At 38.4% G+C, this 27,199-nt stretch overlaps 1 protein-coding gene across 2 annotated transcripts; it reads right to left on the minus strand.

Moving 5' to 3' along the window:
- Positions 1–306: 306 nt before the first annotated feature.
- YTHDF3 (YTH N6-methyladenosine RNA binding protein F3) lies at positions 307–26,711 on the minus strand. Of its 2 annotated transcripts, XM_082318443.1 has the most exons (5): positions 26,607–26,711; positions 24,471–24,495; positions 19,023–19,108; positions 16,063–17,655; positions 307–4,902 (listed from the first exon to the last, which is right to left on the minus strand). In XM_082318443.1, exons 1-5 carry the CDS (start codon positions 26,628–26,630, stop codon positions 4,879–4,881), a joined length of 1,752 nt encoding a protein of 583 aa, XP_082174569.1. In that variant the 5' UTR covers positions 26,631–26,711; the 3' UTR covers positions 307–4,878. The 2 variants fall into 2 exon arrangements, with proteins under 2 accessions (XP_082174569.1, XP_082174570.1); XM_082318444.1 differs by lacking the exon at positions 19,023–19,108 and having other exon boundaries at positions 26,607–26,673.
- Positions 26,712–27,199: the final 488 nt, after the last annotated feature.

Raw genomic sequence — 27,199 nt, forward strand, 5'->3', positions numbered from 1 at the left:
AACAGTTTCTTGTGAAATACATAGGGAAATAGATTAGAGGAGACATCCAACTGGTGTCTGACTTCTCTTGTCGGATTTCCACTTGTGGGGAAGGACAAGGTCAGAAAAGAACACGTAATACAAACATTATGCATCCCCTTACATTAATAAACAGCAAGTTTTATTATTAATATTTGGCTTAGAGATCCCTGGACACTGAAAGTATCATTAATAAGAATGATTCAGGATTATTATGTGAAGAGAAATACTGTCAAAAGCCTGGACTGGATACAAATTTGACTTTGTGAACTGAAAGGTCCATATTCATCATATTAAAATGCACTTTATTAAAATATAGAAAGAAGAACAGACAGTATAGAACAGATGTTTTGAGGAAAACATGTCAGCTATACACTAATATTGTAATTTTTATAAGAGGCCAAACTCATTTACTTAAAATTCCTATGATCCATATAGAAATTCTTTCCTCTCCGACGCTAAACTATGGCAGACATGTGAGGCTGAAAATAGAATAAATAAGGATGTGAACAGGTTACTTTCACTGAAACTTTCAAACAAATTCAATAAGATCAAATGGTCAATTCTCATGCCAAAGAATTCTCATCTAAGTTACCATACTCTAATGCACACAAAAACTAAAAAAAAATTTAAATCAGGTTTTGCTGCAACTGAATGGAAAAGAACTACTCTCAATCTCTCTGAATTATCACTAAATTATATGGATCTTCACCTGGCAAAAGAATAAACAAGAAAAATTGGTGTGTATTTCCTTAACAAAGTAGTTGGAAAAATGAGTTGAAATGGCTTTGAAAATAACATAAAATCCATTCCTAAAGGATGGTTTGTATTTGAATGTCTAGAATTATTCATTTAAAAATCACTGCTGCAGTAAATTCAAAGACTGTCCACACTGGATTTTCACTGCGCCAGAATCAGCTGAAGTATTTAAATATCCTTCTGGTGAAAGAGCAGCCAATAATTTTGAAAAATTTAGGGAAGTGCTACTTACAGAATTCAAAACACTGTTGCTTCAACTCAGTTTCAGCTAGGAAAGATGCACTGATACCTGTACATCAAAACAGTTTGTTTAAAACTTCTTTTTTAAGGAATATAACTCAAGTGTGTAAATTCTCCTATGATATAGAAAGCACTTAAAAACAGAACTTTGACTAAACAGTGACAAATATTTAAGATGTTTCCTCCTAAATAGTAAGTTATTTGCATTTGACCAAGAGCTCAACATTATCTTTTGTTTGGTGCCACAGATTTGTCTGGGACGAGAATCATGTTGGCAAGGGGCTTTTGCATCTAAATTTTGCAGACAGTGCATTATGAAACTGCCAGAGCATCCAAAAAGAAGAAAACAGTGCAACAGGATGTACAGAAGCAAGTATTTGATGAATTAAGCCTAGAATAGCAAAAGACATGAAGCAGTGAAATTTGTCTAGTTGTGAATATAAAGTTTTTCCCAATCAGAGTCCCTCAAAATAAAGTAGCGCCCATGATTTTCTTAAGCCAGTAACTTGAGCATTTAACTGCCAGGAATTATTTCTTGTCAAAGTCAAATACTAAAAAACCTACGTTAAAGATGCTGATGTTACAAAGAGACACTCAAAGGTTAGCAAAGCTCATACAACTTTAATTTGTCCCACTTGTGCTGGTAGGACAAGCCTTTCAGCAATAACTTTTCTATATGAATTCTCAGGTCTCTTCAAAGTGGAAAAAGTAGTCAAAATGGAAAATACTCAGCATTTCTTCCCTCCTCCTGGTATCACTAAATGTGTCTGATAACATCGTCTCTCACTGTACACTACCGAAATCTTACACTGAACACAGAATTGATTTTTTTTTTTTTTTTTTCCTTGGGAAGCCTTTCCCAGTTTTAAACATTCTGCTGCATCTCTGGTTCACCAGCCCATAGGTGTGTAGCTACAGTGCAGCTAAGCCTATTCAACAGTGGGTACCTGCTTCTGGAAGGACAAATCTCCTTCCTTCCCCTCCCACCATCTCCCTTCTAAACATCTAACCTCACAGAGAGCTGCTCAGACCGTTAAACCGGCAGAAAATGTCTTGAACTGGCTCAGTGTGGATCACAGGAAAACAAATGCTGACACAAAGGAGGCGGCATCAGGAACAGAAAAGGGGTTCCACTGAATCCTCCATTAGCAAGTTAGCAAGCAGCCATTACAACAACTTCACTGTATTGAAAAATCAGACCAAAAAAATGTATTTCTACATTTATTTGAGATATTAAGCACCATTCCTTGTCTTTCTGGAGGAAAAGAACTCGTGCATAAGGAAGCTGAAGGCTAGAAGTTTCACATGTCCATTAACTAGTACAGCACTCCATAGCTGATTTTACAATGTTATATACTATTTTTACAGTACTTTATATGCACATAAAATTCCTTTTAATTTCAGCTGCACATACTAAACTCTCAGCAGTCGACAAATCGGTCGCAACATGACTAACACCATCAGCAATGAAACTCTTCTATTTGTAGATTTGCTAACAATCCTGAAACAGTATAAGAACTGTCACAGCTCTCTAAATGTGATCACCTCCTTGTCTCACAATCCTGTCTCATTTTCCAAGCTTTCAAAGTCTGCAACAGAGTGATGAACCCATTTTATACTAAACCTGATTCAATCCAAGAGCAATGCTCATGCTATTAGAATAAAAGAGGCAAGGGGTAAAGCAGGAAATACTAACAAAGCCTGCAAAAATATGAATACTGCAGTGGAAGCAAACTAAGGTTGCACATGCAATCAATTCCTGAATGCCTGACTCTAACAGTAGCTTTCTTTTAACTGGAAACTTCTGTGCATTTTCATAAGATATTTTTGTAACAAAGAAGCAGAAACATGCTGATCCCTTGAAGGATCATCAGAAGGACTACATTCTTTGGACTCACAACATTGACCTTTGCCACTTCAACTGATCAATGACAGTTAGAATAATAGGCAGTAATCCATAAATCAGCCAACAGAGGGGAAAAAAAATAGCCATAAACCTGTTAGCAAGAAACAGAAATGCATGGAAGCAGCCATTTTTGGGCTCAAGCCAAATTTCATAGGGTTTGGGCTTGAAACCTTTATCTCCTAGTCTCCTCTTACAACATGCACTTTGCTTATCCCTCCCTTACCCCACTTGCTATTTGTTACACATCTGCATTTAAGTGAGATTGCTTCTTTTCTCAAAATACTGGAGTGGCTTCCCTTTTGAGCTTCCAGAAAACTGGCAGTAAAAATTAAGATTCATATCTGCCACTCTGCAGTCTCAAACAATATTTTAAATAATGAGCAAGAAATAAGTGTGTACTGAACTTTTTGTGTTTGCAAGGTTAGAAGAGTGCAAGGGGCTTAAGAAGAGAGAAAGTAAAACATAGCAAAATAGTCTGTATTCAAAACAAACCTTTGCCACTTAAGCTCCAGAACTTTGATTTCCAGAATCTGTAAATGTAGGACTCAAAACACAATATAAACATCTGTGTTGGACAGTAAGACATGAAACATGTTCAAATAATAGTTGGTATTGCTATTTTAAGCTATAACATATCTGACTTCTACATTGCCGTTCTAAAAAGAGAAAGCTATCCCTGGAGTTTGGTACAGGCTGTTCAGTATTTTGTACAGTCAATACACCCGCTTAACATCTTTTTAATATTCGCTTCCAGCAGATAGAATGTGTTGCTATATAAACTGAAACAAAAGATATAATTTTTAGAAGTTAAAAACTAGTACAGAATTACCCAGTTTAATATGTATTCTAAAATTCTTGTTGCATGGTTCTAACAAAAATCATGTTAACATGGCTATGAATGTCATCTCCATGGATCAAAGCATTTTTCTCGAAATATTTTCGAATAGGGGAAAAAAACACCTGGATGCTGGGACAATGAAACAAAAAAATTTGAGAAACAGAGTATATGCTTGCTAAACAAGAATTATGTTTATTTAGCTAGTGAATCACCTAGAGGAGTAAATTTTCACTTTCATGATAGCAATCTGTCAGGCTTGCAAACACCCAGAAATAGGAATTAAAGATTATTTTAAATGTAGTTATAAAGGTCATAAAAAGTCTGATTTAGACTGAGGTACATTTACTCAAAACTGAGATTCATTGAGTGGTAGCAAACAAACAGTTCCTCAGACAAATGCACTTTTTTCAGTATACATGTTACAGAAAAAAAATAAAGAAATGTGCATTAACTGGTGGTGTCCACCAAGCTGCATATTAATATTCTCTTACACCAAACAGTTTGAAACAAGGGAAATGTCATTCTAATATAATTTTATGTTACGTTTCATTTGGCTAAACTGCAGCTTAAAGTTGCTTTGCCATATTAAAAGATTACTACAATAATTTTCACATGAACATTTAGACTTGAGTTTTACTCCAGGACTAAATATGGCATGATTTGCTTTTAATCTGTTGAATAGCTAAAAACTGACAATTAAAAAAACTACAACAAAGAAAAAATTAAGTTGAAGCAATGTGAATCTCACATCATTGAACCACTTCTAATGGTTAAATGTTAGTATTTAACAAATTCAAAGAGTTAATGAATCCTTGCATTCGTTCGGTCTCCTGTGCCTTAGCTAGGATGCATAAATACAAAAGACAGCAGATACTGGTAAAAGCTTCAGGACAGAAAGTGCTTGACGAAGGTACAGTTCTCAAGTGTGTTTGGTGAGAGAGTATAAGGGCAGATGCACTGATGAGAACCATTACAAGAAGAGTCAATTTTGTGTTAAAGTGTTCAAAGATGTCACCTTAAGCAGAAAAAAGCTTTAATAACGTCTTCTTAGACATATTAGGCATTTCCAGAGTCTACATCATTAGTGTTGTAATTCTAGCAGGACATCTCCATATAGTTATTGTTTGTTTCTATTTCTCTCCTGAAAAAAACAAAAAACAAAAACAGAAAGGAAAATCATGTTAATACATACAGTTCAACATTATCTGCTTTCCTCTCATTAGAGCAGTTTCATTGCTTGCAATTTCTCTAAATCAGGCAACAAGCATTCAAGGAAAAAGCTTCACTTTTTTTCAGGAACATGAAATATCTACGTGAAGTCAACTTCTTAAAAAGAAACACAGAATTATACATCAAACTAAAAGGCAAATATGTTCCCAAAAACAGCTATTAAAAAGAAAAGGTTTTATAACATTACTTTTAAATCGCTTCCAATAAAATATATTACACAAGGTGAACTGAGTAAGGAGACCAAGGGACCTACAAACAAGGCAAGAAAGAGGTACCCTAAATCTTCTGCTTAACTTGTCAAAAAATGCTCTGTATGAATATTTAAATATTGTACTCTCCGTCCACTATACCCCTGAAAAAGCAAAGACCATATTGCCAAATATCTCAAAGTCCACTATAATAAAATGTTTCAATGTGCTTAAGATCAAAAGGTAAAGGAACAAGTTGGCCCGGTATCTCCTCCTCCATACAAACACATTGCACAAATGGTGAGAAAAAGAATTTAGTCATCCATAGTTTTTTTAGAAATTACTTTTAATAACAAAATGCAACACCTGTGAGGTAGGAACAGCTGGAAAAAAAAAAACCCCACACTTGAATGCAAGCCTGAGATGCAGTCAAGACCATATTCACTACAAAGCCCTCACAGCATTGGAAGATGTTGCATTTGGTGTAAAGAAACAAAGTGTATACAAACAATGATAAACAACTTTGTACAGTTAAGGGCTAAAATACTAATTGCACTGTATCTCTGCCAGGGACTAACAAATTCTTCCTCTGTATTACAAGTCTAACAGAGTAAGTAACATTTTCAGTGCTTTATCATCGTCCTCCATTTTCTCTACTTTGTTAAAGATAAACATACACTTAGGCATTATGACTACCTCTAGGGAAAAAAAAAAAATTAAAACAGGTCAATAAACTGTATCTTGTTGCCTTCATTACATATCTTCTAGACTGTAAAAAGACACTGTAGTTTGACTCTAAGAAACTAAGAATTTATCTTCCAGTAGCATTTCCTTTCTTAATAAGTACAACTGAGCACGTTTTATAAATGTTTTAAAAGACTTTCATGGAAGAGAGGTGGATTCCCTCCTCCATTTAAAAGAGAACAAAAAACTCATTTCCAGTATTTTTATTATTATTGCATTACACAGCAGGTTATAAATGGAATATAAACATAGCAGGGAAAACCAAAATAAACCAGGAGGCACTTGAACAATTATTTCAAAACTACTCTATCTGATACCACACTGAAACTTCATTATGCTAGAAACCACGTAGGAAAAGTGCATATTAGCATATGAATCCAAATAAATTCTGCCAAAAAGACACTATAATGAAAGAAGAGGACACACAACATTTATACTGGTTATTAGAGTACAGCAGATGATCCAGTCCTCTCCAACACAGACCTCCAAATTGCTTCAAGATGAACACCAAAAAAGTAAAGCTTGCAGAGTTCTTGGTTATAATAAGCAGCTCATGGTCCCAGTGGCTCTATATCTAAGATTATACATTCTCTAGGGCAGAACTTCAGCATATTTAAAGCGAGAGCGATACTTGGACTATTCTGACAGAAATTATTTTTTCCTAGTTCGAAGAGACATGACTAGTATTTGCATAGTAAGATACTGTTTTTAAAATGTGAGATTGATAGTATCAGTCATTAATACAAACTGATATGTTAACAGTGCATGTCTAGGCTGAAAACAGATCATCACTGGCCTCATGCCTCACTATGCATGTAAGGCATTCAAAAATAGCCTGCTCACGCACATCTCAGATTATTCCTCTACTATTAGCAGACTTCAAGTAAAAGAACTGCACAAAGTGCTGAAAAACACTATTGCGGTTATTAAGTAGTAGCCTATGAAACTGCGATGTTAAATAATGAAATATCAATATTTTAACAATTTTAAATACTACCTACATACAAATAAAATCATCAGTTCCTGCCATTTGCAAGTACTACATATGTAACCACTGAGTTGTCTAGAAAGCCTCTCTCTGCGTTGCAAAGTGCTGCACAGTAAACTGACCTACCTTATGTTTTGTGTAGCCCCTGAACTCAAAATGCATTTAAGTTCATGAAAATTCAAAGTAGAAAGGGAATAATATCCTGACTAACTGCTTCCAGTGGATGAAATAAAGGAGGTGTTACAAATTTCAAGTCCGTTTTGAATTCTATAGAGGAAAAAGGCTTCAAAACAACACCAGCACACCCTTCCTGTAGTCTCAAAGTTACATATTACTACATTTATGTTTAAATACTTAAAGCAGGCATACAATCTTGACACTTTTCAATACAAGTGAACAGTATGTTCTTCAGATATTGGTATCAGTGACATTTGGCACTCTGTACAGCAAAACGGACAGAGAGAAAACCTGATTTATTCAAAATGCAGGTAGTGGTATTACACTCAAAACCAAACTACACCCGCCTCCAGCTCTAAGTCAGATCACAGTAGCTACCACTGCCTTTTCCTGTCTCAGAAAGTATTCTTCCTCTGGTTTTTTGGGTGGCTTTTGTTTGATTGTTTGTTTTTGTATAAAGAGTGATTATAGACAAACTAGCAGAAGACTTTATCCTCATCAGGTTTCCACTGTCAGAGCAGAGGAAGGTTCCAGTGTATTGACTGGATTCCACTACATTTCCCTTCCACCCAACGTATCTTATTTCTTACATTCAGATAAGCAAAACCTTTGCCACATCTCTTGCAATGCTCTCGGACAAAAAGCTTCTCCAGTCAATTTAAGTTCCCTGCCAAAGGTCAGCTTCACTTCAGAACTCACCAGGGTGAGGTTACCCGGCTTTAGGGGGAGTTTATGAGCAGGACGTGGAAATTAAGTACCATTCTAATTAGAACAGTGTGGGAATGTATCAGCTGGTTAAAGGTACCTGCCAGCCACAGACCACATGGTGAACCTATTTTCACACGTGCAAATAACTTTCTACACAAACTGACAAAACCAAGTGAAGGTGAACCTAAAAATGCTTGGGCCTTGGAACCATGCATCAATCTAGTGCAAACAAAGATACGGAGTTAAATTGGTCTGAACTGCAAGGCTGACTTATTTCCAAATTTCAGCTCTCTGAATTCAGAGCATTAATCAAATGAACGCATGCTGAAAAGTAGCTGCAATGTAATTTATCCTCAGATTTAATGAAATCTCTATGCTAACACAATTTCAAAATCCAAAGCAACAAAAGCGTTTCCTGAATTTGCCAAACTTTTGCTTCTTACTGCAATGTTTAAAACGTTCATGCCTGAAGCTGTCTGCTTTGCCCCTCTCCCAAGAGGCAGCATTCTCACAGCAGCTTCAGAAGGGAATGTGTAGCACATCTTAGCCGCTTCACTGCAAACTGCAATTTAATCTTCAGCTTAAAAGCCCAGCTCATCTGCAATGTAAGCTAACATGTCAGACTACATTCTGTGAAGTGAGGCGCAGGCATGCATCTCCTCTGCCAACTCCGCTGCATGGGCAGAAACACCTGGCAGAGGCAGAACAGACAGCTGTAGAGGTGGTGAGAAGCCACAGCAAAGTCCATGAAATCTCATTTACTAATAGCATCAGCCATAATCTGCAGTTTACTGCACCCCGGTGTACCATTACAGCTATGACAGCATAAGCATTGACCTTATTGCTTTAGAACCACAATGAAAAACAGATTACTGAGAAAACTGAAAAACGCTGGAAATAGTTTACTCCATTTATGACAAGGATCTCACTGGCTGTTAACATAAACTACATTACTGAAACTTTAAAATCATGTAAAATAAAGGTCCTTTTTAACTTCTCACTCTTGAATTCTAAATTGAAGGGTAAATCTCCTGAAGACAGAGATCACCTCAAAACCAGGTACATTTTTCTGAGAAGCACTTTTGGGAATTCTGGGAAGATGGGAGGGAGGGATCAGATGGGAAGGATCTCTAGAAGCCTTACATGGACCTAGAAATTTTTCCTGTGGACACGCCATCCCCTCCTTAAACACACATTTTCTCCTACTCCTTATCCCAACGTGAAAACTACAAGGCACAAATTAAAAATCAAAGCCAACACAGGAAGTCAAATGAGGTTTTACAACTCCAGAGCAGTTCCTCCTCCCAGTAAGCCTTACGAGTTAATACTCATCTGAGACCCTGCTGCTGCAGATGATTTGAAATCCAGACAGTAAATAAGGCTTTCAAGCATATAAATATTAAGAAAGTCTGAAAAGCTATGAGACCTAGACTTCTAATTTATTTATTCTTCCTATTAGTTTTGATGGCATTTTACTTATTTCAGTCTCTGAAACATACTTAGCTACATTAAAAATGTGAACAAGTTACAGTAAAAAGGTAAATAAATTCAAATTTGAGCAGACACATGCATTGTTAGTGGAACGTGGACAGACCATATTACTTTATTATGGTAACGATAAAGGCAATAAGAACTTAATCCACATCTGAAATTCCACAGCACACTAAATAACACGGTACAAACATACAGAAGGCAGAGGTGGGGAAAGAAACCTAACTACTTTAAAGATACCATATGAAAACACACGAGGAAATGCTCTGTAGAGACCAAACTTCAACTCCATGAGCCAGAAAAGCCCTTCTAGTCTTGTTTTCCCAGGTGGATCCTTTCAGTGATGGATTGGCCAACTCTAACTACAAGAAGCAAGTGCTTCCTTTCAGTGCTGTACATGGTTACATATTGAAATATCAGATTTTAATTAGTTATAAGACAGCCATTTCAGCAAGATCATTAAAAAGTAAAAAACAAAATTATCAAGCTTCCAGATCCTCATTATTGTTTGTTAACAATGCTGACAGTATAACATTGTCTTTTGAAGACTGACAACAGATAGCTTTTAACTACATCTATGGAAATTGCATTCAGGGATGATCACTGTGCCAGCAAAGGAGCAGAAAGATGACTCTGACACCTTTGTTCATTTTTCTGATGCCTATGGGCAACAACAACAAGATCTTACTTAATTGCTCTGCTAAGGAATCTATAGTAGCCTTTGAAGGGAAACTACATCCACTGCAGGGCCTACAAAATACACTGGGGAAGAATTTCTCAGACAATTTTTCTTTAAGCCTCACCACTCATGCTCTTTGCACATGTTTAAGTTAAATTCCAGTCTGCCATGAGGAAACATAAACTTATTTTACCTTGGTTTCTCATTATATTCTATATGAAAGCGCAATGAACATGCAAGCTTATGTTTGCTTTTTCACAATTGACTATAATCCCTAGGTACAGCAGCAAAACAGTAATTATAGTTACCTGTCAATATTAAGTACACTACCAGACCTCTGAAAAGGTGCACACAAAGAACTGGGCTCAAACAGGTCATCATCCGATTTGAATTTTAGTAATCTGAAGATTAAAGCCAATCAGTTTTGATGCACAACTTAAACAATCCTCATTCAACTGAATCTACAGAAACAGCTTTACTAGATCTGCAAGATCTGTATGGTTTCAAAGTGTCATTTTTTTTCCAGCAAAGCACCACCAGCAATCATCACTCAAGTTTCTGCTAACTAGCCCATCTGTGGCACGAACCAGTGAAGCAAGGCTGAAGTACTGTGTGGAGAGGCACACAGGTTGCGACTTCCTTGCAATATGCAGGCATATTTCTTCCCTGCAAACTGCAGAAAAAGCACCAGTGTTCTAGGCAATTTGTTCTTAATAGAGCAGTGCGATCTGAGGAGATGTGGCAAGAAGCAGAAGGCTGCCGCATGAATTTTAACAGCTATTCATGTATACTCAAGGTTCTGGCTTTTGCTCTGGAAGAAGAGATTTATAATTACTCCTTTGCTTTAAAAACCACAACTTAAAAGACAGAGAATTTAGAAAAGGTGGAGCGGTCACTGATCCAGCTTGATTCAAGTTTGAAGTCTTGTCTTGCAGCTACCTTCATATTTAAGAACATTAAAGAATTAGATTCCAAAAATGACTGGTCTCTTGAGCATTAAGGTAAACCATTTGGTTGATATTCCTAGCTTTTCCAATAGGGGTCCCTAATTTACAGGGGAAATTGTTTTTTCAAGTCCCAGAGTCAGAGAATTTAAATCCACTCTGTAAAAAGGACTCCGCAGGCTTGATTTTGCAGGTAGGAGTTTCAAACCAAAAAGAAAAACACTACAAGATCCATACAAATGTTGCTATAAACTAAGACCATCCGTGAGTTTAATCACATGCCATCTCTTTCATTCAACAGTCCAATGCTGCACTTTCCCTGCTGCAGCTTCTTTTCCCTTGCTAGAGAAAGGCAGGCCACACCACTACACAAATGCTGCCGCAGTCACTCTATACGATACCATATTTCAATATCCAGACCTCTCCATACTACCGCCATCTTGTAATAAATTCTAAACACTACCTCTGAACAGAAACAACTGACTACCAAATGCACAGAAAACAGGCACTTTTGAAATCCATGTGTCTATAACAAGAGAACTTGCAGGTCACTTTTAAGTGTTTCCAAATGACTAAAGATGCAAAAGCACATGAAGACATGGCAAATAAGCACACAATCATGGGATGAAAATTCTGGATCAGTACGTCTAAAATTATTCTAGCTCCAAATAACCATATTCTCCCAAGACCAGGGGTACGTATTCATCTCACAATCAAGGGAGCAAACACGTATCTTCTGTTTCTACTTTCTGACCATACTGGTTTTTCTTACAACAGACATGAGACCTGCAATATCACTTATTTATAAAGATGAAACTGTAGATAAACATCAAGTTCAAGGAAATTGCAAAATAATGGCCCTTGAAACATCATCAAAAGCATACAGGAAATGCATACGTTTCTCAGACGATGTTACATTAACTGTTTTGAACCTCTTTTAGATCGAAGCACACAAACTTTAAAAAGTTGTCTGGTACGACTATGGTTTAACTACACTAAAAATGTTGGTCAACTACCTGTTTTCCTTGACTTGTACCAGGACTGTGGATGTATCTATATCTGACTTTGACATTATAACCTAGTAGTTGATGGTTGGGGGGTAAGAGGAGGAGGAACTGTCTCCAGTTCACTCTTAATGGATGCTTTCTCACTTCCCTCCTTCCTTTAAGGTATTTTTAAGAAATATCAATTCAAGCATAAAGTCAGCAATGTCCTGGAGTGGAAAGGAGTCACACTACTTAACACCGCAGCCTGATTATGGCCTAATTATCAGAGAAACAGAACTTACATTAGTATCAGAATGAGGGGGGTAAAAATGAAATTGCTCCTTTTGAGAGTCAGAAGGTTTTAGCTATATCAGCATTCCTATTACAAGACATGTAGTACAATAGAAGAAAGCTAACATTTTAAATGCTTATTTACCTGCCATTTAAAGGCTTCCTAAAAAGTAAAAATTCCAAATGCAAATTAGATAAAGACAAATATATACTGAATTCCTCTATCTTCTCCCATGGATAAAAATTAACTATTTTTCTGAACTATCTCACTAAGAAAACCATCTGAAGCATTCTACAGTTATGTAGAACCATGATCTTTTTTTTCCATTAGGTGTTACAAAAGTAGAATTCTGCACTAAAAAGCACCAAAAGAAGTCCTAGAACAACTGGTAATTGCAGGTTAACAAGTCACCATCTGAGGGTGAGGAAGTTGTAATCTTCCAACAACTGTGTTTTTAATCAGAGCCACATTTCATTTTGATCCATATATTTACTGAAGATCAGGCACATAACTATGAATACAGATTTTTTTTTTCTTTTTCTATACCATTTATTTTCCTAACGTAATTACATGCTCTTAAATGGCATATTTTAAGACTTCTGTTCCATTTTTTAGATCTTATTGCTACTGCTTTCTGTTGAAAGACAATCAAACATGTTTTTAAATAATCTGCACACAAATAAGCACTTTTACACCACAAAGCAGCAGTTCAAACTAAGGGCTAATGCAATTTCAGATTATTTCAATACACTACTGACAGAACTCATGGAAAACATCACTGATTCGTTTGCTCCTTCGGTGAAAGATCACAGCACTTGTACATTTAAAATAGGACATGGGAACCTGAGCCGTAAGAATAGTGTGAATGATTACTGCACAAATATGTTTCCAACCCCAATTGTAGATACCTTACCCACACCAGGGTCACATCAAACAGTGGTAGACACTAGAGTTCTAAAATTTACACTTAAAGAGACTATCCATAGTCTTTTGCAAGTAACCTTTATCAAATAGCAAAGTTACTGAAGTTTCATGTTAATCACAGACTATTCATTGCACTTTTATAAGTATACTGCCATATTTTAATAAAACATACTGCTAGGTCATATTGGAAATTAATTATTGATCCCCCTGAGTTGTTAAGATTAAACTTTTACAACCAATTATTTTAAAATAAGTTAGCTGGAATGATGAACAGTTATAAAGTAAATTAAATCCATAAATCATACACTGTTTACTATGTTTAGATCACTGGCTGTATGAAAGTTTGTTACCACCTATGCAACAAAAAAACATTAACTGAACTTTAAGGAACATGTAAATGATTACTGCTGCTTGATGCATTTAATATTTTATTAACAGCAATAAGCACATTTTTCATGACAGAAACACTGGAAACAAAGTGATTGCCACAGCTGCCACAAAAAATGGGCATGAACTTAATTTACACAGTTCTACTGGCAGTAGAAAGTGTACTAATTTAAATACAGCTCCATAAAAGCCTAGCTGGCACCAGGTAATAAAGGATTACTCAATTAACCATAAACCAGAGCTTACAATACTAATTGTTGCATTTCCGAACTATTCTTGAATCATAAGAGTTAACAACTGTGTGTTTACAATTTAAAGACGGGTTGGTTGCACACTGTGTGATAAAAGAAGAAACCTAGAGGTTTAAAATCAACACTCAATCACAAGAGAATGATAAAGATGAACTCTCAGTAGCTGTCGTTAGTTTAATTTGGACTTCTTGTATTTTAAGTACATAGTCATTTGCTTAAAGCATATCTCAAATCCATCTACAAAGAGAAAACCTCAAAACTAGATATGCAGTTCTAAAGTAATTTTTTATAATTTGCCACAAAACCAATTTGTATGATGCTGTAGAAGAATCAATGCCTACTATGCAAGTATCTTGACAAGTATGTTTTCTCCCAGTAGTACTGGGAAAGGTAACTGTTAACAGAAATGCAGAGTTCAGTACCGGAATTATACAGATACTGGATGTTTCCCTGAAGATATGAAAGGAAACAGTAATGTTACTTTATTACACAAATATACATAATCACAGTCATCTAGTTAGAGACCTACTAAATGCTGAATTTAGTACTTTGAATTTTAAGTTTAGCATACATAGAAACGCTACCAATAACCTATGTTCCCCCTCTCCATTACACTTTGTGGCTTTCATCTACTACAGAGGGAACAAAACCACAAATAAAACACATTATCTTCCTGAGTTTCTAGGGCATGTCTGAATTATGACTCCCTTGGTAAGTTTTTTCACAAAAGTAGATACTTTTGAAGCAAATCAGTTATTTGTGAGGTGTCTTAAAACATCAAAACTTAAGAAAATATTGAAACATGAAGGCTCCAGAGAAACACGATAACCTTAGTCCTTCTGAAACATTACCAAAATCACAGTGAAGTTTTACTAAAGCCTGAAAAAGTCAGTTTTCCCCTTACACTGAATATTAGTTAAGAATGTGGCCCATCCTTCCATCATCAAGATGGCATGGAAGTAACAATACTGACTTAGAGCATTCAGTTTTCTTTTTTTTAAGAAAAAAAAAAAAAATCAAAAGGCATTACACGCCCAACTGGGATATTCATCTTGCCTCCAAACAATAAAAGACTTCCAACATGACAATTTATTGCAGAGTTGTGCAATAAAACTACAAAATTGATTTCAGGTGTGCACGACACTGGTCTATAGGAGATGCAACGTGTATTGAAGGATTAGGAACGTACAAGAGGGGTGGAACCACTGCAGTACTAGAAACCTAAGAGAAGCAAGGAGGCTGTGAAGCAGGTGAAATTCTTACGCAGCCAGAACTGTGGCAGCTTCAAGAAGTGAACAAATTCAGGACTTCACATCCCACAAGGCTCCTAATTAGCATAAACTCTAGACTTTCGGGGTTTTTTTATTCAGTAGGTGGTGTGATAGGATGAATGGAGACCACTATTACCAAACTGCACTGATGCAAACTCCCATTTCTGAATACCTGCACATCATCCGACTGGCACAATAGTTCCTGAAATGTTTCTAACCATGAGACAAATCATATATTTACAGTTACTAGCAAGCCGGGAAAGAAAATAAATATAGCAAAAGTAAATATTGTGGCCAGTGGGGAACACAAGTGTTATTAGCACGGAGAGTACACACAAGACAAAGTAGACAAGTACTACAAAACAGCTTAAATAAAATGCCTTTTTCCCTTGTCTGTTTTTCTGAAATACCTCCAGAACTAAAGGTTTCTTTACAGATTTATCATAGGTATACTTTTCTTTGCAGAAGTGAACTACACATTACTTTTTTTAGGAAATGCATTATCAGAAATGTCCAAAAAATTATTCTAAATCATCACTGTATCACTTCTGTGTTTCACAATTGTTCAAATGACAAACTGAATCAAGGGGAAAATCTGCTTTTCACAGCAATCATGCTGTTAACATTTTCTTAACGCAGAATTGAATTGAAATGTTATGTTAAATAAAGTAAGCCTCTCCTGTAATTTCAGGTCCTTTTTTTGACATCCAGAAACCGTAAAAATCTAAACTAGAAGATTTCAGTTACGGAAAATACACTCAGTTCAGTTTTTGTTTACTCTGAAGAGTAAAACATGTTAGAAGTCCGCTTATGCAAGCCTATGTTAGTATTGTGGTTAAACACATGCCTGTGTTAGCAAAACAAGTTACAAGAACTTAAATCTTTTCATTAAGAGCCAGTTATATCAAGTACAGACACCTTGGGTAAAAAGCACCACTTTCTGATTCAACACTCGCACACAGAAATTCCAGCTGTTTGAAAAACAAGGTTTCCAAAAACAGAAAGAACAGGAGAGCTACTATAATGACATTGATTTCTTACCCTACGCATGGCTTCCTCCTCTTCTTGACGCTTCTCATAATGTGCAAAGTCATCAAAGATTGAGGTGGTATGCTTGAAAGTAGCAATTATTTTAAGCACTTGCTTGGCTTTTTCTAGGGGTACCTCTTGAGTGTCCCTCGAATTGGTAACCGGTTTGTTGTCATTGTTTTCCAAGCGAATATGCCGCAGTTGGTTATTGGGAACGTCTTTGACAAAGATCCATTTGACGTCAAACTTCCCCTTCCACTTATCCTGAGACCAGACACCAGCATATGCATTGTAGTCCACAACAGACTTCATCTCAGCCACTCCACAAAAGTGTCCACTGCCATTCACACTGAAGAGTAAATAGAGTGGGCCTTTTCCATTCAGGGAACGGTAAGCAGCATCCAAGCGCTTATTACCATGTTCAGTACTACACCAGATAGAGTACTTAATGGAGCGATGAATATCGTCCTCTGAATAACTTTTGATTATAAACACACGTCCATTCTTCAGATTCCAATCGAAGTCTTTGGGATTGTAGTTGTTTATGGCCTTTAGTTTCTCCAGCACTGGGTGCACTTCCACACCAGAAGGTGAGGAGCTGACAGATACAACACCTAAACCAAAGTTCTCACTACCAGCTCCGTTGTTCTGGCTGAAGCCCACACCCCTATTACGAGGAGCTACCCAGCGGTTTTGCAGCTGTTGCTGCTGCAACTGGTGAGGCTGGGCCTGCTGCTGAGGTCCTTGTTGCTGTTGTGGTTGCTGTGGTTGAGGCTGCTGTTGAGGCAGTTGGCTTTGCACCAGTGGTGGTGGTTGAATTAATGGCTGAGGCTGCTGGATTATAGTCTGAGGAGGCAGTACTGGTTGGGCTGGGGGTGCTTTTACCACTGACCCTTTGTCATCCCAAGTTCCAATATTCATGTTGTGTTTTATAGGTGGTGGTGGCACAGCAGGGCCCCCAATGCCCACATTACCTTTAGGCTTGAGTTTCGGCTGAGGTTTAGCAGGCTTCCTTGCAATGGCAGCCCATGAGGTTGGTTTAGGTGCTGAACTGCTAACTGGGGGCACGCTGTTTGCGGCAATGCTTGTCATACCTGTACTGCTCAGAGCTGAACCTACAGTTTTTGTTACAGCAGCCGTCATATCTCCACCAATTTTCAGTCCAGTCATGCCTTGCTCAATGCTGCTAATCCCAGGCACCTTGCTCAGAGTATCACTGCCAAATCCAGCCTGTCCATCTGCTATGGCTCTCCCAAGAGAACTAGGTGGATAGCCATAGCTGCTGCTGTAAGCAGAGCTTTGCGTTGATTGTCCCTGAGATCCACTTGTCCCCCATGTAGAGAAGTCTGCATTCCCAGGAAAAAAATTAAATCCATGCTGCCCAAGAAATGGAGGGGTATTTCCTAATGCCCCAGGTTGACTAAATACACCATCAGGTATGTAATGGTGTTCACCATTACTCATCTGTCCATAAGTTGTCAAGTATGGCATTGGAGGGTCACCTGCAGTTGACCATGCTGCTTCGCCTAAAGAGTATGGAAATCCAATGGATGGAGCATAATAACTAGGCATATATGGGTCTGACATTGGTGGATAGCTGTTACTCTGCAAGAAAATAAAACAAAAAATCAGCAATATAGACAATTATGCTCAGGGAAAAAAAAACCTGTAATACAGTCCAAAACATTTTTAAGGATTATATTAATGCATTTGTAACTTCCACCATTCCTCCCAAAGCAAAAGATGAACAAGGTATCTGCTAGATATGGCCATTTTTTCCTCAAGAGACCTTTTCAAAGCACTAAAAAGCCCCATTTTTTTTTTTTTAATATATTACTTTATTTTCAGTTACTGAGCTAGGCTTAGAATGCCTCCATGTCAACAGGATCAAGAAAATAACAAGCTACTTTAAAAAACAAGTCATAACAACTGTAGTTTCATAAATACAGAAAAATAGCCACAACTATGATTTAAAGCTTTGGTATTCTTAGTTTTCTGTCAAATTTCTCACTTCTAATTGGAAACACCTGCCAGAATATTACAGTGAAAAGGATGTAAGGATGCTTGTTTTTTTCAGGGGGAACAACAATCAAACCGTAAGATTTCCACACTATTGAGAATGGGCATTAAGTGCAATCTGTGGTCTAGCAGAACAAAGTTTGCTAGCTAAATTCAAATTCCACTCCCAAGACTCCACAGCATTTACTTCTTGAGAAGATAAAGCTCCAAGACATTTGAAGGACTATCCCCATACAACTTCTGATGATGTTTTGGGGAAAAAACTGCACATTATCATCCCCTAGCTGACACTCCCTTAATGTTGTATTATCTGAAAAAAATGGGAACGCAAGCAAAATTCTCGAAGTCTTTTAATAATTTGCACTTTCTTCCTCTCTCAAGACCACTACAACTTACAAACTTCACTTAATGAATATTAACTTTCGCTAGACAGACAATTCACAGCTCTGAAAAATAAGTCATTAGCTTCCTGGCAAAAAGACTTATACCAAGCTGTAGTAATATTAAGCTTCAATCGATCGTGCCATCAACTGTGAGCTACTTCTATCAGCTTCAGAGGAAATCACATCCAAGCAGTTAATATTTTCTCAGAGCCAATGAAACTGTTGTTTTGAACTGCATCCAATATATGATGATTTCATTGTAAATTTAAGGTGTGGGGTTGTGTTTCTGGGGGTTGGGTTTTGGGGTTTGTTTTTTTCCCTCAAGCTTCTTGTGTCTGATTTTTCTCAAGTCAGAGCGCAAGAGCAGGAGACATCAGAGCATGCTTTTTAACTGAATCTTTTCTAGAATTATTAAGAAGACTTTACTTGTTTACGATACCATATGATAAGACAAGATACAATATTCAGGCAAGTAAGTAATGCTAAGAAGTATCATCCAAAAATTAATTAAGTCTGGAAGTCAGTTGAACTCCAAAATTAACTTCAAGATAGTAAACAATATTCACTTACCTGATTTGTCTGACTACTTAGATATGGCTCAAAATCATCATCATTTACTGCATCCTTTTGATGAATCGAACCGTTTTGTACTGAAACTAAAAGTAAATCTGTATTAGCTATACTCTCTGGAAAATCTATGATGCACTTTTAATCTAGATAACATTTCTTAATCGCCTGTACATTGAAATACTTCTACTTGTGCTTTGTTGAGACTGAACATACTATTGTTAAGCACCACTTCGTTAAATTTAAAGAAAATAGCTCATTCTGTTGATGATCCCGATCAGATCTCAGGAGAGGTCTGGAAAGATCGTAACCAGAGCAGACTACTCCTGACTTACTCTTTCCTGAGCTCCACACACAGAGGAAAAACTATAGGCACATCTTATTTGCACAGGCAGTAAATCCAGCGTTTCCAGAAGTACCAGACCAAGTGCAAATCTGCAGACCAACCAGATCAGACATATTTAACAGGTTCAGGGAAAGTTGCAACATACAGCTTTCTCCTGCCAGGAGGAAAGTCAGTTACCACCAAGACAACCATGAAGGGCACCACTATTCAGCTATTTAATTCTGTATTTCCTACATAAATATTATACTGTACTGCATTAGTGGCATCTCTAAAGCTCAGAGAGTACAAAGAAAGACAGAAACAAGAGCTAAAGGCCCCAAGGGCGATTACAATCCTTTCCCAACATATATGCCACTATATGCTGGAATCTCTTCCTACGTGCTCCTCTTGGTCTCCTATTACCTTTAATTTCATCTAAGGCATTACACCTACCTGGGATTTTCCAGCTGCCCAGCTACTTGAAGCGTCTCTCCACCCTCCCCCAGGCTACTATTCAAACAAAGTGAAATTGCACAAATTTCTAAGTTCCACTGTTTCCCATGGTGCAAAGCAGAACATGGACTTAACCCAGCAATTTGCAATTACACAACTTCAAGATGAAGACCTCTTCTCAAAAAGAAATTACCGCTTTGGCAAATGCAATTTTTTGTTATTTATCAAATAGGTTCAATAAAGGAAAAAAAAAGTTTTGGAGTGATCAGTAAGGTGCACTGAGAAACCATAACAGCAAAAGTTATAACCAATCAGCAAATTTTCTGACAGCTGGAGACACTGAGTTAGGAGCTGACTCTGTAGCTTCCCTCTTTTAGCAAAGGCTTCTTAAAAGTATATACAATCATGTAACTAAACCTTCAACTTTGCTGGAGTTAGTGTTTAAGAGTGGGGTTTTTTTCTGTATCATTGTTTTGTTTTGTTTTGTTTTTTTTTTCTTTTGCCACCCAAAGTTCACATTGCAAACCAAGTGGTGCCTGGACCAAGTCACTTCCATTTTTTTCACATTTGACTTTAACATCTCTAAAACAAACTGCCTTCAGGGAATGAAACTAGCTGGAAAAAAAAATGACAAAGAAATAGATATAATCACAAGGAATAACCAAGATTCAGGAAAAATTTATTAACTTCAGACAGCAGTAAAAAGAGCTAAAAATTCATAATTTAGCACAGAACAACAGATTTTTTTTTTTCAAAGCAAATATCTGGGAAGGAAGAAAGCAACTCATGTTTTGAATATCTTCTTGGAGTTTTAACAGTCAGAACACTTGACACTTCAGTTATTACAAACTGGCACAGTGCGTTTGTATACTAGCTACAGCCAAATTTAACCAGCAATGGTGAGCACAATGGGTTTTAAAACTTGATAGAACAATATTCCTAATTAAATACCAAATTTAAATTAACATTAGGTGTTGGGGGAGGATTTCCATAAATAAAGAGTTCCAGTTAAGGTCATTAATCATCCTGAATTTGCACACAACGGTAACATATTAACGAGCTGGAACACTATATTCCTCTTTATATTTGGCCCAGTCACACAGGGGATGAGCCTCAAAATCTTTTGTCCATGCCACGTCCATTGCTTAGACTTAACCAAATAGTATGGAAAGCACAATTCTCAAATACAGTTCTGGTATAATGAAAAACATAGACGGCGGCATACAAGTTTCTTAAAAGCATGCAACCACAAATAAAGGAATAAACAGCTGCATGTCAAGACTAGAATCATACCAAAATTAATCTCCTCATACTGACAGCTGATCTTCATAAAACATGCATCTGCTGTGTTTATTGTTTCAGAGGTATCTAAAGGTCACTTAAAACAGAATTATTTTTGGTTTGCCATTACAACTAACATAGAATACTCTGGTAAATGTATTTTCGTTCTTATTCTGTCTGTATTGAGATCTTAAATCAATGACACAAAATAGTTCTACACCAACATCTTTCCTATTAAACATATACATTTCCAAGTGAAACAGCATCACTAGAAGTGTGTTTCTTTGGCTTTTCATTCTAACTTTACAGACTGTGTTAATAACGAAGAATGTAGCCCACACACACATTTAACAGTAGCAAACAGATTAAGATGCATGCCTCATTCCCAAAATCTCACATTAAGTGTTCCAACTAAACAGGGCAGTGATGAAGAATACTAATTGAAACTAATCTACAGTTACTAAAAATATCTGTATCAATCCAACCCTGAATATACCATATACTTCCGCAAACACTGTGAAAACATACAATGTAATTAGATATTGGGAAGAAACAACTCACCAAATAAAGGAACTTAAAGCTTACATTCTTTTAACTGCTACTATCCTTTGAATAACCACTTGCAAAATGCACAAAGGACGGCCAAAGGCATAAGAATAAATTTTTCATTAGAAGAAGCCGTTACACCATGATTAATGTGGAGGATGCTAAAAGAAACATGTAACACTTAATTCTTGTTTTAAACCTAATGCTTACATTTAAACTTTCTACAAAACCAAAAATTATACACATATATATGTGTAAACACAAGTCAGCATTTCCTATGACAGGTGCGATACGCTGGCACAACAAACAAAAGGGAAAAAAAGGAGTTTCAGGAATGCCAGTTTCTCCCCACCCCTCCGTAAGACATCATTTGATTGATGTCAGTTCTGATGTTTTATTTCAACTGTACAATAGTTGACAACTAGAGTAAGAAAACCTTCAAGATAGGATAATTTCCTCATTGAAGTCTCTGAAATACCGACGTTAATATCCAACACAACAGATGGACAGTACTGTTCTACACACTAAAACTTCAATCCCACAAATTCTGGTCAAGGGAACGGGTACAGTACGCCAATTTATAATCAACTAGAATAAAGCATCAAAAACATTTTACTAGACAATACAAATCAGCTACCTCGTAATAATATTTGCAGGTCTAATATTTTTTTGCTTCAATACAAAAAATACTCTATTTCTATGCATACACCCCTTATACTGCTCACTCCCATTCTCTCATATGCTCTACCAGACATATGGACAGTAGCCTTTTTACCATCCTCTTTAATGTTATTACTCTTATGCACAGAACCAACTTCAGATTAGTCTGTTAACTCAGTATCGCATCTTCCCTCAAAGCTCCTTTAAGCTGGGACCTATCATGACACCTGAAAAAGATTACTGTCTGCTAACATGTGGTCAGTAAGGATTGCTGATACTGACTTAATTTATCCACTTGAAAAAGTGTCTAACCCAAAGCCAGCTACTCATGCTACAATGCTACCATCTTCAATCTCCCAGCCCTTTAATCTAATGCTAAATCATAACTTAGTTTAATTAAATAGATGTTATACCAAATAATTTAACAGAATGTAGGAGATTATTGTTTTGTTTCACTATAGTTTTCATTTAGGTCATATTCTCACCAAAAGAATACATAGTAAGTATCCATTATTTAAAAGGATGCACTCCATAAAAATCCAAGTTCAGAAATGCAAAAATCTCTTCCTTAGATAGCACACTAAGAGATATGTTTTGATTCAAACATTCTGCAGCATTTACAAATGATAGCACACAAAAATATACTAACATAAATAAGTAAAGCTGACTCGTGCATTTTCGCTATTAAACAAGCTGCAACATAACACCCAAATAGAAATGCTTAATACTTCCACTCCAATTCATATATATGGAGTACTGTTCAAAAAACACTTGTATGATTCTCTAATAGCTACATCTCAATTACCTCACTAAAACTCAGATATGGTAATTCAAAGAACGTGAAGCCACAAACTACTTGCTGAAATTAATATGACTTTTCTTCTCATTTAAAGACAACATGGAAGGTATAAACACAAACTATTTCAAAGGCACAAAGAAATAGTTATAAGCTCCAGTTTGGGGAAAAACAAGTTAGAAGTATTAGAATATGAGAGAACAAGTATTCAACAATGACCAAACTGAGAAGGTCTGGGAGGTAAACACAAGTTCATTCTTCTCTGAATGCAGAGAAATTAAAAGAAACAGGGCAAATTCAGCAACATTCAGGAACCATGTGCCACCTTGTAAGTGATATATGTAATAAACAGCGGATAATCTGCAGATAGACAGAATAATAGAATAAGTACGCTCCGGATAACATTAAATGATAGTTCACAGAGAACAATTAGATTAGTTCAGATAACAAACAGCGGGGGGCAAAGAGTACAAGAGGTCCAAAAAAAAAAAAAAAAAAAAAAAAAAAAGTTTCTTATCTGCATGAAGAAATAATAAGCATATTAACACACAAAGGTAGCTGTGTGCATGCTATTCTATAGCTCAGCTTGCTGAACACCTAAGAATTAAATGGGCACAAGTGTACTGATTAGGCAAAAAGAATTCCCAAATAGAATATTAGTCTTTATATCAAAGATAACAAATTCCAGACGAGAAATAAATTGCAAGATATAATCTGAGATGCTGTTTATGACAGACTTGCCAAGAATTTTAGAGAGAAGAATATTAAGTAGTTAGTTCCTTGTTTCTGTGGGAGAGAAGAAACCCCATTGAGTATGGTATTTAAAACTAAGATGTTGACAGAAACATGAAAAAAGTAGAAAAGCAGAAGGCTTACGAACACTGAAAAAATATTGCATACTGACACTAAAATGAAGAGAAAAGCCCACAAAATTTCTGAGAATAAGGAAGGTGATGTGTTCTGCTCACAGATATGAGTAACTAAACAGTCACGTGGCTGTTGTCTCGCAAGCTAAGGAAGCTGTTCAAAAGATTCTTCCTGATGATTCTGGTACACTGATTCTATTCACTGCACAGAAAGGCCCAAGGTGTACTGTTAAAGAGATTATACAAGCATATCACAAATCCAGCTAAAAAGAAATAGCTATGTTATCATCTGACTTCTGACACTAATCTTCATTTGCAAAATATAACATTTTAAATTGATGTACCGCTGTGCCACAGTAAAAATGCTGGGAAATAACATTTTGGCACACAATTTCCTGTCATCTTGCTCTGAAATAAAAGACATCCTATAGCTACATTCTCTTCCCACGACTGTCTGAAGACAAATTAACCTCCATAAACAGCAATATTAGAGACTTATACAGAAATACAAGGAATCAACTTACCTTTATTTCCCTGTCCTTTAGGTCTCTGTATATAAGAAAGTGGAAAAAAAAGAGAAAGCAAGTTCAGTTAGAATCCTTTAATGTTTACTACAGGGTAATTCCATTTATTTGCCAATTCTGCTCTTTTCAACTTAGATATCAGTTTAAAATATTATTAAACACATGCTATTATAAAAATATTATATTATATAAAATAATACAAAATATTACCAAAAAACCCAACAAAATAATTTTATAACTTAAAATTATTTCAATGTTTTTTGGTGAAATTATCTAGTCTTTTACAGCATGTGACACTTCGATGGTGTTGAAAACCTAAACAACAAATTAATTTTAATTGCCCCCTCCCGAGAAATATAAGCAATACACAAAGCATAAAGTAAAAGAACAAAGAAAGTTAGTAGCTTAAGATTACTGCCAGTACTAGAACTTCATTAGAACTTCATTATCATATGTCATCTCTTAAGTTGACTGATGGCTACTTATCAGAGAATAACCTACAACACCTTGCTTCTTAGATATACAAAGGAATATACAGTGATATTGTAAGCTGAACTACGACTTGTACATTCCTCATCTAGACAATTATATTGAGAAAATGATACAGTCTGTACGAAGCTTTCACACAAGGAAATAATACCTTAAGGAGGATTTTTTTTTTTTTTAGGATTAGTCATTACAAAACACTGTTAATCTGTCATGCACTGAGAATCACTGTAAGAGTACAAGTTACAGTATCCTTAATTCCTCTATAGCAAAATAAAATAGCTTAGAAAAACAAATGCTAGCCCATGAAAATCTAGTTCATCTTCCCACATCTGTACAACTAAGCATGAGTGGGTCTCCAGGCTCCATTACTCTCTTAACAATTTTTAGTCCTGAAAAACTCAGTATTCAGAGGTTTGAAAGTTTAGGAGGCAACCACCTCCATCTTGCTTTTACGTGCATCTGTCTCAGAGTTATCGTAAGACTGTTTAGCACTGCTCCATCTAAAGCTGCACTGGTTAGTCACCTCCCTCTCCCAAAACCAGAGAAAAATCTCTGTAACCTTAAAAACCCCAACCACCTCATCTTTTGGAACGAATCTAACCCAGACACAAAGGCATGCAGAGACCAACAAGAGACATGGAACTAAAAAAAGTTGGGAAGAAGAAGCCTTCGTGGAAGACAGAGCAATGAAAAGCTAAGAGATCACTGAGCTAGAAATAAGTGCATAAAAGGAAACTGGAGAGCATGCATGGAAACAAAAGAAACAAAACATTAAAGGCACAGAGAGAAAATAAAAGGGGGCAGGAGACTGCAGGGCCAAAACTTTTGGAGAGTGGCAGAGGCCCACGGAGGAAGCAGAGACCAAGACAGAATAGCTTCCAGGCAGAAAGACAGGCCAGCAGAGGCCTAGCAAAGATAAATAAAAACAAACTCTAAGCTCCCTGAATAACCAACTAAAAAAAAGTGTAAGCACAGCGCACGGCGGGAGAGACAGGAGAAGAGCTGGAAGAAGCGGAGGCCGAGGGAAAGGAGCGGAAAGCGGAGGCCCGAAGGGAGAAGAGGTGGGTGAGGAGAGAGAAAGGCACGAAGAGAAAGGATGCGGTAAGGTGGAGCCCGAGAGAACTGGGGGTGAGCAGGGGAGAGGAGCCGGGGCTGGGCGCCGCGGGAAGCCCGGCACCGAGGCGCTCCCGGAGCGGGGAGAGGACGCGGGAGCCCGGCGGGGCCCGGCCGGGGAGGGCTGGCTCGGGCGACGAGAGCGCACAAAGGGGCAGGCCGGGCGGGGGCGCCGAGCCGGCTGGGCGGCGGGCCGGGAGGCGCGGGGCTGAGCGCCGGCGGGCCCTGCGGGCGGGGAGGCGGAGCGGCTCTGGCGCGGATCAGCGGTTATAAATAGGGGCTGCCGGGGCTGGGAAAGGGGCCCGCCATCCCGGGCGCCGCCGGCTCTGACTGATCGCCGCTCCCCATGGCGGCGGGGAGGGAAAGAGGGAGGGAGAGAAGGACGGAGGAGGCCGCGAACCGCGCCGCCCCGGCGACGAGGGAAGGTGCAGGTGGCCGCCCGGCCGCCGCCCCCCCCGCCGGGGCTAACGACGGGCCAGGGAAGAGGAAAGGGCAGGGAGCGGGCGGCCGCCCCCCCCGCCCCGCGGCCGGTACCTGGTCGACGCTGGTGGCTGACATTCTTCACGGGGAGCCGCGATCCCCTCGCTCCGCTCCGCTTGGGCCTCGAGTGATTCCGCACGCCGGGGCCGCTCGCCCGCCCGCCCGCCCGCCCGCCGCGCCGCTCGCCGCCTCCGCCGCCGCCGCCTCCTCCTCCTCCCCGCCGCCGCCTGATTGTCGTCGCCGCCGCCTGAGCTCGCCGCCGCCGCCGCCGATCGGGTTCCCGCTGGAAGGAGCCGGCCGGCCGGACGCAGCGCCGCTTCCCCCGCTGCTCTGGGCTCCGCTTCCCCACAATGGCGGACGGGCTCCGGCTCCCACTTCCGCTCCGCGGCGCCCTGACCTTCCGCTCCCCCTCCACCGGCGTCGCCACTGACCTTTCCCTTCCCGTCCCCGCCTCCATGTCACGTGGGGAGGGAAACAGCCCCGCGCGCGCGCCCGCCCGCCGCCGCCAGCCCCCGTGGGCAGTGCGCATGCGCGCGCGTGGGGGGGGCAGGCGGAAGGAGCCCGTCCCGCTCTCCCCCGCCCCGCCGGGCACGGAGTGCGCATGCTCCGGGGGGCGGCTGGGGAACGCCCGGGGAGGGGGCGCGAAA

This window comes from Platalea leucorodia, assembly GCF_965183815.1.
Source record: "Platalea leucorodia genome assembly, chromosome: 1".
Taxonomy (NCBI): domain Eukaryota; kingdom Metazoa; phylum Chordata; class Aves; order Pelecaniformes; family Threskiornithidae; genus Platalea; species Platalea leucorodia.

Bases quoted from the DNA above. Each gene is read 5' to 3' on its own strand.
- YTHDF3 (XM_082318443.1), bottom strand. From the start codon at position 26,630: ATGTCAGCCACCAGCGTCGACCAG. The intron at 19,109-24,470 runs GTAAGTTGATTC...ATTTACTTTTAG, and splicing joins TAAAGGACAGGGAAATAAAG to TTTCAGTACAAAACGGTTCG. The intron at 17,656-19,022 runs GTAAGTGAATAT...ATTTTCTTGCAG, and splicing joins TAAGTAGTCAGACAAATCAG to AGTAACAGCTATCCACCAAT.